A 16,354-nucleotide genomic window follows, 5' to 3' on the forward strand; every position below is an offset into this window, starting at 1 on the left:
AGCGCAGCGGGATGCTCCTGTGCTGGGGCGGGGAGAAGGAAATCTAGTGTTGGTGAAGGACGACAGCATTTGAGAGGGCTAGGAGGAGGTGTGTGTGTGTGTGTGTGTGTGTGTGTGTGTGTGTGTGTGTGTGTGTGTGTGTGTGTGTGTGTGTGTGTGTGTGTGTGTGTGTGTGAGAGCCGCGCGCCCTGTCTCCCGGCTGCCCGAGGGCCGGCCCGCGCGGCCGCGGCAGCGGCGCCGGTGCGAGGGCGCCGCCGCTCGGGCGGCCGTGGCGCTGCAGGCGGAGCCGGCGCCGCCGCTCGGGGCGAGCCGCGAGTTCGAGCCCCGCGGGCGCGTCCAGCGCTGGGTCCCCGCTACTGGGACAGGGTCCCTGCCCTTGGACCCGCGCCGGGGGCTCCTCTTCTCCCTCCTCTGCCCCGCAGCGTGGAGGGGAAGGGCAGGTCTCGCCATGGAGCGCGCAGGTGGCACCTGTGAAGTGCTCGTGCTGTTGGGAGTCCCTCCTGCCATAGGTGACCTGGAGAAGCTGTTTTCTGCCACTGCCCTAAAATTAACCCATCGCTTGTGGTCAATATTCGTCACTGAATGTTGCAGTCATATCGGTGGGGAGAGCATTATAGTCATTGCAACATGCTGAGGCATGAGACGCAGGAGGTTTCCTAATAGCTTGTAGCCCATTAGGGTAGTGGAAAATGACCCACGTTGTTTGTTAGAAAGAAAAACTTTCAGTTTACAGAGTGACAACAACACTTACGGGAGACTTCTTTTTTTCTTTCCTTTTTTTTTCCTTTCCTTTTTTTTTTTTCCTTTTATTTTTTTTCTTTCCTTTTTTTTCTTTCCTTTTTTTTCTTTCCTTTTTTTTCTTTCCTTTTTTTTTCTTTCCTTTTATTTTCTTTCCTTTTTTTCTTTCCTTTTTTTTTCTTTCCTTTTTTTTTCTTTCCTTTTTTTTTCTTTCCTTTTTTTTTTCTTTCCTTTTTTTTTCTTTCCTTTTTTTTGTTCAGAAGCTCATGTTTGCAGTAAACTGGAGACAGAAGACTGTTAGTCACCATTTCCCATTGCAGGTGTGAGGGAGTTTGGAAATGGTCTTAGGGCGAGGATGTGCCTCATTGCTGACCCCTGCAGCACAAGTTTAAAGTTAGGGTTGCAAAAACACAAATTGGCCTGAAAAATGAAATTTGGAAAAGAGTGAAAGGAAAACATTTTAGCTGCTGAGCACTGAGGTGCAGATAACAGGCACTTCTGTGTTTGCCTTAAAGTGAATCTTCAGGAAAACAAGATGATGTTTCTAGTCTAGTTTGCTCTGTAATTTTCCTCCTCGGGCCAGCTAATACTGGAGGAAACAACACTGAAATCATTCACCTCAAAAGAGGTTTTTCCTGAGAAAAAGAATGCAACCATTGTATCTATGTGGATTTTGTGGCTACGGTGGGAAAGTGCCTTTGAATAGCACTTGCACTTGTTTGGTCCTTGGTCAGGAAAAGTTGCACTTAAACTAGGGTGACTTCAGCGTGGCTGGTGATTTTGTAAGGCCTGCACAAAGTTCAGCGCTAACTGACACCTGCATTACACTGGCTCTTACTGCCATGGTGTAGATTAGGATTTTTTTAAAATGTATTTCCTTTGGTTTACCTTGCAAGCCTATGAAATCTTTTACCCGAAGTAAATATTTTAAAGGCGAGTGAGATTTGCAGGGTCTGACAGGTGTAAAATGAAGGTTCAAGTTCTCTTCTTGCTCAAATTGGACACTCTTAGAACTACCGAAATTAGAGAGCTAATGACTAGGGTAGTATATTTAGAGACAAAATGGCCTTTTCTTGTCTTGCCCAAAGCTTCCACCAGTGAAGTCTTCCCCAGACGGGTGACCATAGGCGCTATCCTGACAGTAACAGCTCTGAATCCCCCAACCTACATTCAGGGAGATCCTATTCAGGGAGAAACCAGGCACAATATTGAGTAAAGCTGCTTTCTTGGGAAGCAAAATGACAGAAGTCACCCAAGGATCCAGTGCTAGGTGACACATGAGCAGAGAACTGCAAAGGTGGCAGCCTGAGATTTTTCCTTGCATTTATGGAGTACGAAAAAGGGGGAGTATTATATGAATCTGTTCCTCTAGGTCGGAGGCTTAACCTTCAGCAATACTCTGTGTGCCTAAGCGGGCAGGGACACGTTTGCTCCAGCGCGAGCACATTTGCCCTTGGCCAGGCACAGCTGCCCCTTGTGTCATCCTCTGTGCGCAGGCTGCTTATTGACATGACTTCTTGTTAACTTGGCTATAGCCCCTTTGTGCCCTCTGTCAGGAGAAACCCCGCGCCGGAATAAATTCCAGGGCTGCCAGATTGGGACGGTGGGGCCAGCCGATGGCACGCGAGGGTCCCCGGCCCCGCAGCACTTGTGGCAGGAGCAGCAGTGGGTGCGTTTGGCCCATCCTCTCCCCAGCTGCTGGACTCAGGGTGGGGGTGAGGCTCCCAGGTAGACCCTGGGGAGGAGCTGGCCACGCACTAAGCACTTCAGTATCTCTGTGTGTCCCCACAAAGACCTGGGGGAACCCGGGCCGGGCAGCCCCGACGTGCGAGCCGGGGGCCGGTCGCCGGTGCACGTCCAGGCTGGAGGGCTCGTCCCCGGCTGGGAGGAGCCAGCTCCGCTGTAAACAGCGCGGGCACCGCCGGCGGCTGCAGGATGGATAAATAGGCGGCGGGAAGCGGGCGGAGCGGAGCGAAGCTGCCTCGCAGCGCGTGCAGCGCCCGAGCCCCGCGGCTGCCTCGGGGGCGCCGAGGAAAGTTTGCTCGGTGGGAAAGGTAAGAGCCTGGAGCGGAGGAGCCCGCTCGCTGCTGCTCGTCCAGCCGCCGCTGGGGTTTCTTCTTTTTTCTCTTTTCTTCCCTTCCCTCCTCGCCGGCTCTGCGTGTCGCTGTTGCGGTTGGTCTCGCCGTCTGTGCAGAGTAGTTGGTGCTTTCGGTCTTCATAGGTAGGGCAGAGGAAAATGGTAGCGCGAAATTATAAATATGTACATATGGATATTTAAAAAAAAAAAAAAACACGGTGTGCGTTTGCGGCGGCTCCGCGCAGCAGCAGCAGCAGCAGCGGGCGGCTCCGCGGGCGCGGAGGGCGCCGCGGCCCGGGACGCCTCGTGGAGCAGCGAGCGGCAGCGCAGCAGGTCGGTACCGCGCCCCGCGCGCCCCCGCGCCCCGCGGCCCCCAGCCCCGCTGCTGCCGCCGCCGCCGTCTCTTGCAGGGCCCTGCCCGGAGCGCGCCCCGCACCTCGCCTCGTGGCGCCCCGGCTGCGACACCCGCCGCGCCGCCGTCGTGGGCCGGGGGGCGGCCCTGCGCCTCGAGAGCTCCGCCGCCTTCCACTCCCTCGTCATCCGCGACGGAGGTAAGCGCGGACGGCCGCCCCCCGGGGCCTGTCCCGCCGGGCCGGACCGGGCCGCCCCCGCGGCGCTCCGGGGCGCCCCGTCCAACCTGGCAGTGCTGCGGGCGGAGGAGGCAGGTGCCCCGGCCCGCTTCCATGTGGGGGAGGCGGGTGACTTTGCCTGCGCGCGCGGCAATCCCTGACCCCTCGGGGTGTCTCTCCCGCCTCCTAACCCCGCTCTTCTGTCTCCCCCCTTCAGGGAGACTGGTATTCGCCGACCGCCCCCACGGGCCGCCCATCACCCTGCGCGCTCGCTACATCCTCATCGAGGACGGCGGGGAGCTGCACATCGGCTCGGAGCGCTGCCCCTACGGCTCGCGGGCCACCATCTCGCTGTACGGGCGGCCCGAGGGCGCTCCCGTCGAAGGCTTCGGCCACAAGTTCGTGGGCGTGGGGCGCGGCGGGGTGCTCGAGCTGCACGGCCGGCGGCCCCGCGCGTGGACCCTGCTCGCCCGGACCCTGCACCCCGGCGGGCTCCGCCACGGACCCTACTCGTCCGAGGGGCGCTGGGGCAGCCGCGGTCTCAACGTGCGCGTCCTGGACGCGGGCACGGCGCGGCTGGTGGCGGCCGCGCGCTTCGACACGCACCTGCTGCCCGCTGAGAGCCGGCGGCTGCGCGACTTCCTGGCGCTGCAGGCGCCCGGCGCGGTGGTGGCGGCCGCCGTCGGGGACTCGGCTGCCCGCAGCCTCACGGCGGCGACGCGGCGGCTCCTGCGCGAGCGCCTGGGCAGCCGCCACATCGCGCGGCTGCGCCACAGGTGAGGCGGGCGCGGGGCTCGAACTCGCGGCAGGCGGGGAGGCGGAGGCGGGAGGGAGGCAGAGAGGGCGGGGGGCCCGCGCCGCCACCATGGACAGCTCCGCGCCCGGGCGCCCCGGCTGAGCAGCGGCGCCGCGGGTTCGAGTCCCGCGGGCAGCGGCGGCTCCTCGTTCCCAGCGAGCTAGGAGCGGGTCGGGGAGGGCACCGTCCCCTCCTGCCCAAAGCTGCGCGCTGTCCTCCTCTAGGCAGCCTCCAACCTGTGTGCTCCCTCCTGTGCAGGCAGCCCTGGGCTCTGGTGGGGATCCTTGGCGGGGACCCGCTTGCAACAGTAGAAGACAAGAGAGACTATAATGGAAACGGGACAACGGGGCTAGCTGTAGCCCAAAGAGATTTCCAGACCTATGATGGAATCCGTTTCACTGTCACGGCTTTCAGCGGATGGGTGAAAGGTCCAGTGTCTCCCTACAGCTGTCCTTCTTTGGTTGCTTTGCTCTGTTCTCTCTCCAGCTGCTGCAAGCCTAAATGCCGGGGTGATGATAGTGCTGTAGAATTTTGCTCATGTGGCTAGTGACCAAACTAAGCCACAATGCTCATAAAATAACGTTAGCTGCCTAGAAAGAGATGACATTGAAGTATTTAGTGGCCAGAGCTCTGCTCTCACGTTTTCTAGATAAAATTAAAAGTTTATGCTCTTTGGCTCATTGCATGGTGGTGTCATGCACCACTGTAAAATAATCAATGGCTTCATTTTTCAGGAGTGCCTCATAATGGATTTAAAGTGGAGGTGTCCAAAGGAATAGTTCTTCATTTGGCAGATGAGGTTACAAGTTGGTTACCTGGTGACCGAATAGTCATTGCCAGTACAGATTATTCAATGCATCAAGCTGAAGAGTTTAATCTGCTTCCTTGCACTGAATGTCAAAGAAATCAAGTGAAAATTGATGGTATGAAATCCTGTATTAAGCTATTCTTTTGTGGTAAATGTTTACATTGTCCCTTCTCAGCTTGTCTTTTTAGCTGCATTCTGTGCTATAAATGTATGGGCATGAGATGTGTGAGAGCTGAAGTTCCCTGATAGTGGGACTTCACTGTCTGATTCCTTGGAGAAGCAGAATAGGTTTCTGGGATCAGATACTAATAACTGGCTAATTCCCCCAAACTTAGTGACTGAGTAAAGCAAAGACTTGTTTAGAGCAATGTGACAGCAAAGACACCATCCTCACTCTGAATAAGGAGACCTCTGATTTTTGCAGGCAGCCCGCTTTATCTTCACATTGGAGAAGTTATAGATGGCATAGACATGAGGGCGGAGGTTGGTCTTCTCACGAGAAATATACTTATTCAAGGAGAGATGGAAGATTCCTGTTACGGAGAAAATCACTGCCAATTTTTTTCCTTTGATACGTTTGGAGGACATATTAAAGTGAGTGATTTTTAATGCATATGCCTATAGGAGGTTCCAGATAGCTGCTTTCCTGGCTTGCCCATAGCAATATAATGCATGAAACCACCACAGTGGCAGTGGAAAGAAGTTTGCTTTTCTACAAAGGAGGGCAAAGTTGGCTGGCCTAGTCTGTAAAGCCAGACTCAGATGAGGCTGTGGCATTTTCTTCACTGTGTGTGCAAAAACCCGCTCTTTGCTGGGCCAGAGGATGCTGTTTAGAGCCATGGCTGTCGGTAGGGTTGGTGCCAGGCTGCACACTTCGTGAGACATCGCTGCAGACGTGGTTCCTTCAGGGCAAACACCCCTCCTCCTGCCTGGCCCGTGAGCTCCTGGCAGACGGGCAGAGCGTTGCTGCTGAGAGGCCGCAGATAACCCTAGTACACGTGCAGGTAGCTGCAGATGCTGCCCTTCCTGCGCTTGCTCTGAGTGCGGGCGGGTGAGCTCCTCCGTCACCACCACCCAGATGGTGACCACGGCTGGTGGCATTTGGTTCTGCCCTGAAGTCCCCCAGCAGAGAGAATTTCACCAGCAAAGAGAGCCTGTTGGCAAATACTTCGCTCCTCGCTTTGTCCGCAGCCGTTTCAGACGCCCGTGCGCTGCTGTCGGGAGACGCCGTAGCTGCTGCTTGGCAGCTCTCGGTGGCCGGGCTCGGCTCCTGGCACGCTCCTCTCCAGGTGCTGCGCTGGCCCGGGGCGCAGCTCCGACACCTCCTCCCGCTCTCGGGCTCGGCTTTGCGCTGCAAACACGTTGCTGCCATTAAAAAAGATTTTTTTCTTTCTTGCCTCATGTTCTTGTATTGCTAACACCTTGCCTGTATCAACAGATCCTGAGGAATTTTAGCTCTGTTCACATGTCGGGAGTGGAATTAAAAAACATGGGGCAGCAGGTCCTGGGCAGCTACCCTGTGCATTTCCACTTGGCTGGGGATGTGGACGAGCGAGGAGGATACGAGCGCCCGACTTACCTGGATAACCTGGCCATCCACCACTGCTTCTCGAGGTGTGTTGCCATTCACGGAACTCACGGCCTTCTGGTAGGAGACACATTTTATTAGCACCAAGTTAATTTCTTTGCTTACGCCCTGCTAGGCAATAGCAGCATGTGAGATGTCTTGCTGCTTTGGGGTACAAGGGGAAATCAGAATACAGCATCTTTCTTTCCCCTGAGAAATGTCGTGACTTGACAGCTCCATTTGATGGGCTTAAGACTGTTGCTGTGCAGATACTGCTTTTTGAAGTGAATTTCACATACTTAGTATTGCTTTATTAGTATTACTGATTGTTTGATCAGGCATAGTAGTTTTTTTGCCATTGCTATCCTGAACTATTTGTGATAATAGAAATACTCATTTACAATGTTATGTTCAAAGCTATAGACCTTTAGCTTGCAAAGGAGATATAACAGACGAGAGTTGTCCAAGTCAGGGGCTGTATGTCAGGAATCCAAAACCTTCACATGACAAAGGGAATGAAATATGAGAGAGACAGACTCAGTTGGCCACCTCAGTGCCAGAAAAGCCCTCAGGAACTTGGCTTTGACCTAGATACTAGCAAGGGCATTGCAGAGAGGAACATGTTTTCAAAAGAAAAAAAAAAGGTGCTTCCATTGGAAAAGATAAGTCTGGGCACGTCCAGCACCGTGTGCTCTGCAGGACCCTGCATGGTGTTTCATGGCCCAGAGGCATTTCCGCACTCATGTAACGTGTGCTTAGACAGAGACTCTCCCTGAACTGTCAGGGACTCTCTGCTTTTTATTCCTGACAACTTTTTCCTGACTCCAGACATAAGCTGCTGTGCAGTGTGACATCAATGAGCATTGGTGGACATTGTGTAAAATGGTCCACTTAAAAAGACTGGACCATTCATGAAAAAGTGATGCTGGAAATGTGCACCTGAGTGCACTTTCCATGCATCCTACACTGTTTATATTGCCCAGGTCAGCCAAAATTATGTATTGCCTCTCTCATACATGATGATTTTCTCTGCGTATAGAACCTGCTTTAGTTTACATAGCTCTCAGGTAGCAGGAGATGCGCCCAAAATGTGTGGAAATAGTGTAAGTCTCTTTCTCCTTCCCTTGATATTAAACTTCTTGAGCTGAAGGAACCTGCCTGGGATGAAAACTCAGGTCTTACATGGATGCCCTTCCTCAGAAGATGCTTGTGCTCTTGGCCTTTATCGGGAATGAGTCAAATAAGGGTTTATCTGGGTATGTGTGATCCCATACGAATAAAGTCAGTACGAAGTCAAGTGCGAGGTCGGTCCCCCAGCACGTGGCTGCTGAAGGCTTTGAGTCCCTGAATCAGTGAAAAGATTCGATACCAAGGGACAAATACGTGATTCTGTGGAAGAATCCTGTGGTTTCAATATAGTAATTGCAATACAGAGTAATTGAAATTCATTAAAAACCCTGCTTTAAAATAAATTACAATAATTTGCAACTCCAGAGAGCAGCATGCAAGGCTGTTAAATAATACAGATGAGCCCTGCCTTTAGCATGAGCTTATGAAACTGTAGCCTTGGGGCAGATTCAGGCAGCTCGTTTCGCCCCCCCGCCCCGTTTGCAGCGTGGAGCAGATGTAATTTCAGCCCGGTGCGGCGGGACGCGGCCCCGCGTGTGGCAGCCTCGTGCCCCCGCCAGCGGCTCCCGTCCCGGCCGGGGCTGCGCAGCAGGTTGTGACCTGCCTCCCGCTCGCCCGGCACGCGTCACGCACCGCCAACGCTCCAGTCCTCCGTGCATAACGTTGCGCTGCATAAGGTCACATACACTGTGCTGCCGAGCTCTGCGCAGCTCCGCGTGTAGCGACAGGGCAATAACCGCCCTGCGCGGACCGCGCGGAGGGGCCGCGTGCGGGCGGCGCTCCCGCTGCCACGCGCAGTAACGCGTCGCTGCCGGTGCCGCTGGGGCACGGGTGGGCTCTCGCTTGCCAGCCTTTATTTTCTATTGGAGATGTGGCAGAACCAATGAGTGATCATTAGCGATTATTGCTGTTTTGCCCTGATAACTTGGACCCTCTTTCTGTGCACATATAAACGATCTTTAAATTACATTATTTCTGTCCAAGAGGATGGTCCATTTATTTGCAAGCTGGAAAGTTCTCAGGGTTGTCCATGCATTTTCAGGACTGTGATAAATCACATTAATGGAAGCTAAAACCTATTGTTGTGTGGACTTTTTCAATACATAATGCAGTCTGTAGAAGCAGAGGTTATCTAGACTTCAGCTAAACTCAAGCACGAAGCTCTACAATGGAAATGCTGTTTCCTTTTTGGCAGAGAGGTTTGCTTTCCAAAAATATTCTATGGCATCCTTAATGCAATTTCTGCCCCAGAAGGATCTGAGTAGTGGGACTTGCTGCTCTTTGCAGGTTGGCAAGGAAAACATGCATCTTCAGGTAAATTCAGGCCCTATCTGTATATCCCAACCCAGTTGATAGGGATGCTTTCCCTCAGCATGCGGATTCTCTGTATGTTCCTCCTAGCTCATGTGGGCTCTTGCACTTGTATTTTGGGTCTCAGCTGATTTCTAAAAATGTGCTAATTGTGGCTTGGTTGCCTGGCTGCATTTTGCATTATTTTTAACTATTTCTTGAACACCTCATTGAGTAGAAACAAAAGCACTTGATGACATCTGTGAGGGGCGACTGCCAGGAAAAAGTCCAGTAGACTTAATCCTATGGGATTTGCACTCTTTGTAACTCCAGCTGCTATGTACAGTGGCAGTTCATGACAGGGTAGTTGTAGGATATGACACCAAAATGGATTTAGTTCAAATCCCCTCTGTATATGGAAGTAACCAAGTAGGTCAAGATTAGGTAATCCTGCAGTCTTGCACAGGCCTAACTCTAATTGACACCAGCAGGAATTTTGTAAGACAAAGAGTGAGTAAGTGTGCTGACATGAATCATTTTAAGCACAAAGCTACATTTCAGGAAGACTTAGTAATACATAGTTGGTATTTTAACTAGCCTGATCTACTATTCACATATAAAGGACACATTTCTAAATTTGTCTTCATAAGACTGTACATTAAAGGAGACTTGTGCTAAATCCTCCTGGTCGAATTATGGTTTAATGCAGTATCTCTGCTCATGTCAGTTAATTTTAAATAGGCTGAAGCAATGCAAGGCACTCTCTGCACAAGCTGGTCACTGCAGGGATGAAGTGGACCTGCAGCTTCTGAGAATGGAGGAGAAACAGAAACTTTGCTAATATAAATGATTTTCCCTGGCACTTTCTTTTTTTTAATCTTGTTTTATTTGGAAAGAGTTACAATCATGAACATATCTGGATTAACCAGGCTGGTGTGTTGGATGATCATGTAAGGTGCACATTTATGCAGATAATTATTCCGTGGCACCAACCTGAATATTCTCTCCTAGAACTGAGGACAGGTTTAAATGCAATGCTTTACTGTATTCCTTTAATTATGCATGTGATCTTCCCCCAAGTGATGTTAATAGGAGCTCTGCTGTATAACAAGGTCAAACTACTCTTGTGAAACCTTCATATAGTTTGAGTTAGCTCCAGAACTGGTGCAAATAAGGCTCACTGTCCAAAAACCTCTTCATGAACTTTTTGGAGGTTATTGATGAGCAAAGCATGTCATTCATGGTTGCTGCTACCATTAGCATTGCAATCTGTGGCTTCCTTATTTTTTCCAGGTGAAAGACAGTATTGGCTATGACACTCTGGGACACTGTTTCTTCCTTGAGGATGGGACGGAGCAACGCAACACCTTCTACCACAACTTGGGCCTCCTCACGAGGTCGGGAACCATCTTGCCTTCGGATCGCAATGAAGCCATGTGCCTTGCCATCCGTAGCCACGTCTATGGGAGTTACATTCCCACGCCAAGCACGGACTGCATGTGAGTTCCCCAGCACCTTGTTTGCTTTAGCTTAAAGAATATTGTGCTGAAACCGAGCTTTTCAGAGAGAGGTGTGCATGATTTCCTTTTTATCTAATGCCATTGGATGTTAAATGAAAAATGATGGCTTTATGTATCTTTTCTTATTTTAAAATAATTTAGCTACTTGACAGCGTTCCACATGTGGAGTCACCTGTTAACATCTGCCTGAATCCTACCAACGCATATCTGCTACTGGTTATTCCTGCTGTATTTCTGGAAATCATCAATATGTTAGAGCATTTCGTTCATTTTTGAACTATTTTTCATTCTTTTTTAAGTAGGATGTTGAAGGCTTCATGAAATCTGATGAATGTAGGTCGTTTTAGCCCTGGTGTAAGCTGGCATAAATACTACTTTCTTCCAAGGGAGTTTTTTGCTGATTTTCATTGGGGATGAATTTAGCCTACAACATCCAGAGCAAATTAGTCAGTAGTACATGAGTACATTAATGTGTAGAGCAAATTAGAATATTTAGCGAGAATGTAGAGATTAGCATAAATTGCAGTGAGCCTCATTTATAGCATGATAAGCAGTACCCATTATAACTGGCCAGAGTTCACTTCCATTTTGGAGACCAGTCTACAGTGTGGGCAGTCGGGTCACGTAAGTGCTGACCTGGAGGGTGTTTGCAAGAAAGAACATAGTCTAGCCAAGGAAATTTGTATTGTCATGTTTTCTGGAAAACAATTTGGTGGCCAAACACTGTTTATTTTTATTTATTCAAATAACCCTACTGAATGAGTTAGAATTACAGTTGTCAAAATGCTGTGGTTAACTTGTGGCTCATATAGATTTACTGTGTATCTATTCAGTAACTGAGTTCATCCAAAGAAGTGTGGATTCTTGAATATGTAGTAGTTAAGATGTATTTTAAAATGGTATTTTTGGCTTAAAATGATCAAATTAAATGGTGTGATCATTAGAAAAATATTTATGATGTTTTTACATCAGCTCATGCCAAAGATGTTATCAATTGAAGTAAGAAAACAGATTATAATATTTTCATAACTACATCTGGCTTCTGTTTGTACCACTACTGATCTTCTGTTTGAAACAAAAATTCTTTATTTAAACAAACATCAAAATAATATCTTCTTAATCTCCCACTTAACAAGATGTTTGCAGCTTCCAAGGATGTTTGTTTTGTTCCACGTAGAAGCATCATAACTCCATGGAGATCCCACATGTCCTCCTCCTCTTCCCCCAAAGTTCTAATAAGCAAAAGCAAAGTTTACTTTTCAGGCCTTTTCAAATGTTTTAACTTTTGGGAAAAAAAAAAAAAAAAAAAAAAAACGACATCAGGTTTCCTTAAGCTTTTCCTTAAGTATTTAACGGAGCATGGATTTTGCATTAATGGTCTGCTATAGTTTACAATACTTCCAGCATGTGGCTCCATAAATGAACATGTCTGACATCACTAGCTGCCTTTATTTTTTTCCTTAAAGAATATCATTAAAAGGTTGTGTGGAGTTTTTAAGTCAATGGGAGTGTCGTGGCTGAAGTCCAGTGCAGTGCTATGAAAATGTATCCCTTCCTGTTTGGTAACTGCTTAGGATCATTTTGATTTTGATTTTTCAGGGCTGTCAGCACATTCTGGATTGCAAATCCAAACAACAACTTAATAGAGAATGCAGCAGCTGGTGCTCAGGTAAAACCATTTAACAGCAAGAGCTATATATTGCCTCCAGTTCCCATATATTCTGCTCTTACCGATGTCGTTACCATGAGGGCAATGAATTTTTAGTGCATTGTTGTAAAAGCGGGATATATATTTCCGCAAGAGTCCAAAAGCAATTAGGAAATTATAGACCAAATATACAACATCATAGAATATAATCTGGAAAGTCCTGTTTGTACCTAAAGAGCAGCCTTGCTCCCTCATGTGCCTTTCTCTCTCTCTTGAGAATGACTGTTTGCCTCCAGGACTCACACTGGTATCACAGATACAGTTTTCCATTACAACTGTGCTTGGAAATGGTGTGTGGTGTCTCTTAGCAAATGCTGGGGTTAATATCCCCAGTAAAATTACATATATTCATATGGTGGCGATGTTATCATCTCTGTTTACTCAAATCACATTTAATATGCTGTATAGCAGAGGCTATGTTTTCTAATAAACCAGCAGTATGTCACCCATGATATATGTATTTTTAAAATCCATGTGTGTGTCCCAGGGCCACACTGTGCATGCCACAGGATAAGCTGGGAGATGTAAGAGCAGGGGCTGGCCAATGTCCCAAGGACTCACACATGTTTTGCAGGCTCAGTTTAGAAACTGGGCCAGCACAGTGGGCTAATCTATGTCTTTAATTGTGCTCTCCTGCTTCTGTGACCTTCTGCTGTTCTTCAGGATGTCGGGATATGGTACATCTTCCACCGGGTTCCAACTGGGCAGTCCGAAGGGCAATATCCAGAGGGACAGGCTGAACACACCCCCCTGGGCGTATTTTACAACAACAGAGTCCACTCCAACTTCAAGGTATGTGGATGATTTTATATGTTACTACCAATGTGATAGCAAGGCTTAGGGCTAACTGTGTGCAGTGCTCCCGTATCTGATCTTTGTGGGTGCCGTGTGTTTTCTTCCAAGCTGAGCAGGCATTTTGTGCTACTCCCTCATGGTGGAGGTGAGTGTTGATGTTCCGGCTGCCCAAAACACAGGCAGTAATCTGCTCCCTGGAGTGTGGTGCAGCGAGACAGCGAGCAGGGTGACATCCTGTCCAGCTTTAGCTGGTTTACTGGATGCCTTAGTAAAGTGCATTTTTGTCACTGTCACCAAGAGTCAATCAGCTCTTGGGGATGCTGTTTCCACTGCTTGCAGAGGTTGCTGAGCAGAATGAGGTTCATGATTTGGGGCTTCGGGTGGCTGCCTGAGCTGGGTGCCTTGTCCAGGCTATAGAGGCGAGATAGAATCATTGAATCATTGTGGTTGGAAAAGAGCTTCAAGATCATCAAGCCCAACCATAAACCTACCACCATCACCACCATGCTTGCTAAGCCATGTCCCTGTGTGCCACCTCTAAGCAAGTGTGGGCTGGACTGAGCACGCTGTGGGCTGCAGCACTGCAAAGGAGATGGGGCGAGCGGAAGGAGCTCGTGCCAGGGTCTGCTCATGACCTTTGCAAAATGAGACAAAAAATTCCAGGGTTAGTTGCAAGAAAAACTCTTGCAAAATATACTGTTGACAGGAAAACGTACAGTGTAGGCTATAAAAAGCATTTTAAACTTATTTCTTAGAATTCTAAACTGAAAGCAGTGCTGCTTCCTGTGGCTTGCCTATATTGTAGCTACTCCGTGACAGCTGTTGCTCTGCAGAAAAGTTTAACTTGGCTACAGCGGCTCCTGTTCGCAGTGAATGTCGTGGAGCTTGGTGCTCCTCAGCTAAAGCCTCGCTTCTTAACAACGCTCTTTTTCCAAAAAGTTATCAAGAGCTTGGCAGCAGCTCTTGCTGCTTTCTGTGAGCGCGAGCAGGCGAGTGGGAGTTCAGTGCTCTGCGCTGGGTCGGAAGGCAGCCCGAGATGCTGATGTACAACACATGTTGGGGCAGCACTGAGGCTGCACTCGGGCACGCTGCATCCTGTGCTCGTGTCCCGGTGCCAAGGGACATGGAAAAGTCCGTGCACGTCTGGGCTTGGGGCACTCACGGCGTTTGAGCGTGCGGGCTGCCCCATTCATTGATAAAACCCATGACCTTGGGTCTCCAAGGTGCAGTCTGCTAAAATAATCAGAACTGCTTTGTTTCCAGGCCGGTTTGTTTATCGGTAAAGGAGTAAAGACGACGAGAGCCAGCGCTGAAGATCCCAGAGAGTATCTCACTGTGGATAACGCCAGGTAAGCACAAACTGCATGGCTAAGCCGTTTGCTTCCTTGTATTGCTGCTTGGCGCCTGTGTTGTGTTTAGCACGTCATTATGCCTCGTTATGGCTGAGCATCTGAAAATACACACAAGCTATCTGTGATGTCCAGAGGCACCTACTTCATAGCTATTAATCATCTGCGTTATTGCCGATCAAAACTGACCCACGTGCACTTGGGGCTGCCAGCAATAAGCAGGGAAGCACTCGAGGAAGGATAGAGATTCCATTATTCCTCTAGCAGGTCTGGAAACTTTGGCACCACTTATTAATTATTTAGAGGACTTGAAATCCAAAAGATGACATAAGAGATTGCTGAGACAAGCCTCTGATTAATGAGGAAAGTAAGGCATAGTTAATGTAGTCTTGATGCTTTTTGTCAGTATATAAACATGTCTACCGAAATTTTCTGAGCTTCCTTTCACAGAGGGGGAGCAGGTAAATTAATGCCATTTTCCTGCTCACCATGGTCCTGGGAGTCTATGTGAGAGGGACATGGCACAAATCATCCCCTGCTCTCAGCCGGATCTCTGCTTTTTCCCTTCTCTCTCATACATCATTAATGCCACATATGATTCTCCCTTATGGCTAAAAGGTCGACTTTGCCTCCCCATTTACGACTTCTTTCCCAGACCTTGGGCTCTAAGATGTGTCTCAGTATTTCAGTTGGAAGAAGTAGCATGTGAAGGTGGACTGAGAATAAACAAAGTGTTTTTTTTTTCCCCAAACACAACACAAGTCTCCCATTAACAGCCAATGGGGCAAGAAATATTCTACAAGTAACTGAGAGGCATCAAATTTATAGGCTGAATCCTTTTCTCATCTGGTAGTTTCACTGTTGGCAGAGCGAGGAGCGTATGAAAGTACACATACATGCAATGTAACCATTTCCAATTACTCAGTTATCTTATAGTTATCTATATTGAAAGCATCTAATTGATTTTTCTAGTCTGAATTGAGAAGTTCTCAATGCATCTTGGAAGGGAAATTACAAAAGGACCCAAGTGAGCGGGGAAAAAAGGCATTCTCTGCCTCTAAATCACATGGAAGCACATCAAGGGATAATTGTGGGTCCACTGAAGCTCAGTCAGACATCACCTGTTGGCCTGACTGGGGCCAGACTTTCACCCTGATTAAGGTTTATTATTTTCCACTTTATAAGAAAGCTCCGTAATGACATCAAACATAATACTACCTCTTCAGGCCCATCCTAATCAGAAATGTTATGAGCTCTGCCTGGCCGGAGCTCCTGTGTCTAAGTTTGTTTCCCATTTTCTCAGCGCCATATTAACTAGGCTCCTTGCTTCAGGTTTCGCCCACATCAAGATGCTGATCCTGAAAAGCCACGAGTTCCTGCCATAATTGATGGTCTCATTGCTTTTAAGAATAATGACCACGGGGCCTGGGCCCGGGGCGGCGACATCATTTTCCGCAACTCAGGGTAGGTTACTGTAATCCTGGGGTATTTCACACTCCTCATGATGGGTGTCAGGAAGTCTGTAGGTTGGCTGTACCTCCAACTTGCCTGGTGACTCATACTATAATGTTTTTCCTGTCTTAGGTTTTCCGACAATGGCATTGGACTCACTCTAGCAAGGTAATTTCTTAAAATGTGCTTTTTTTCCCATTTTTTCCCGCATTGTAACATTCCCATGATAATTACGGCAAGATGCAAGCAAATCTCATGCCTCCTTCCAAAGCCACATCAACTCTACCTGGTGCAGCAGTCACTGCAAGGGGCAAGTTGGCCTTTCATTCTCTTTGCTTGGGGAACATGTCCTTAGAACTGGTTATTGCCATTCAGCCCCTGGTCCTGAACCTGTAGACTAAGTGTTTGGCCATGCGTTTGGGCAGATTTTCCTCGCAGCACTTGGCCAAGCAAAGGCCACCTCCTTGCAGGGGACCCCCAAGGAAGAGCTGCATGGCCAAAGTCACGCAATGGCCAAGTTATTACCTCTGTTACTGGTGCTCGGTTGCTGCTTTCTA

At 49.0% G+C, this 16,354-nt stretch overlaps 1 protein-coding gene across 1 annotated transcript in view; it reads left to right on the forward strand.

The window, feature by feature from the left end:
- The window catches only part of LOC104567342 (cell surface hyaluronidase CEMIP2), a 50,492-nt gene that overhangs the window by 366 nt on the left and 33,772 nt on the right, over nt 1-16,354 (forward strand). The window contains exons 2-13 of the mRNA XM_088528159.1: nt 3,193-3,366; nt 3,602-4,160; nt 4,439-4,608; nt 4,915-5,103; nt 5,413-5,582; nt 6,427-6,636; nt 10,267-10,472; nt 12,093-12,162; nt 12,865-12,993; nt 14,260-14,345; nt 15,678-15,809; nt 15,930-15,965. Of these exons, the coding sequence (XP_088384285.1) occupies nt 3,193-3,366; nt 3,602-4,160; nt 4,439-4,608; nt 4,915-5,103; nt 5,413-5,582; nt 6,427-6,636; nt 10,267-10,472; nt 12,093-12,162; nt 12,865-12,993; nt 14,260-14,345; nt 15,678-15,809; nt 15,930-15,965 (2,131 nt within the window). The remainder of the gene's footprint in view (nt 1-3,192; nt 3,367-3,601; nt 4,161-4,438; nt 4,609-4,914; nt 5,104-5,412; nt 5,583-6,426; nt 6,637-10,266; nt 10,473-12,092; nt 12,163-12,864; nt 12,994-14,259; nt 14,346-15,677; nt 15,810-15,929; nt 15,966-16,354) is intronic.

This window comes from Tinamus guttatus, unplaced genomic scaffold (assembly GCF_059628265.1).
Source record: "Tinamus guttatus ecotype Peru unplaced genomic scaffold, ASM5962826v1 Tinamus_guttatus_pri_ptg000004l, whole genome shotgun sequence".
Lineage (NCBI taxonomy): Eukaryota > Metazoa > Chordata > Aves > Tinamiformes > Tinamidae > Tinamus > Tinamus guttatus.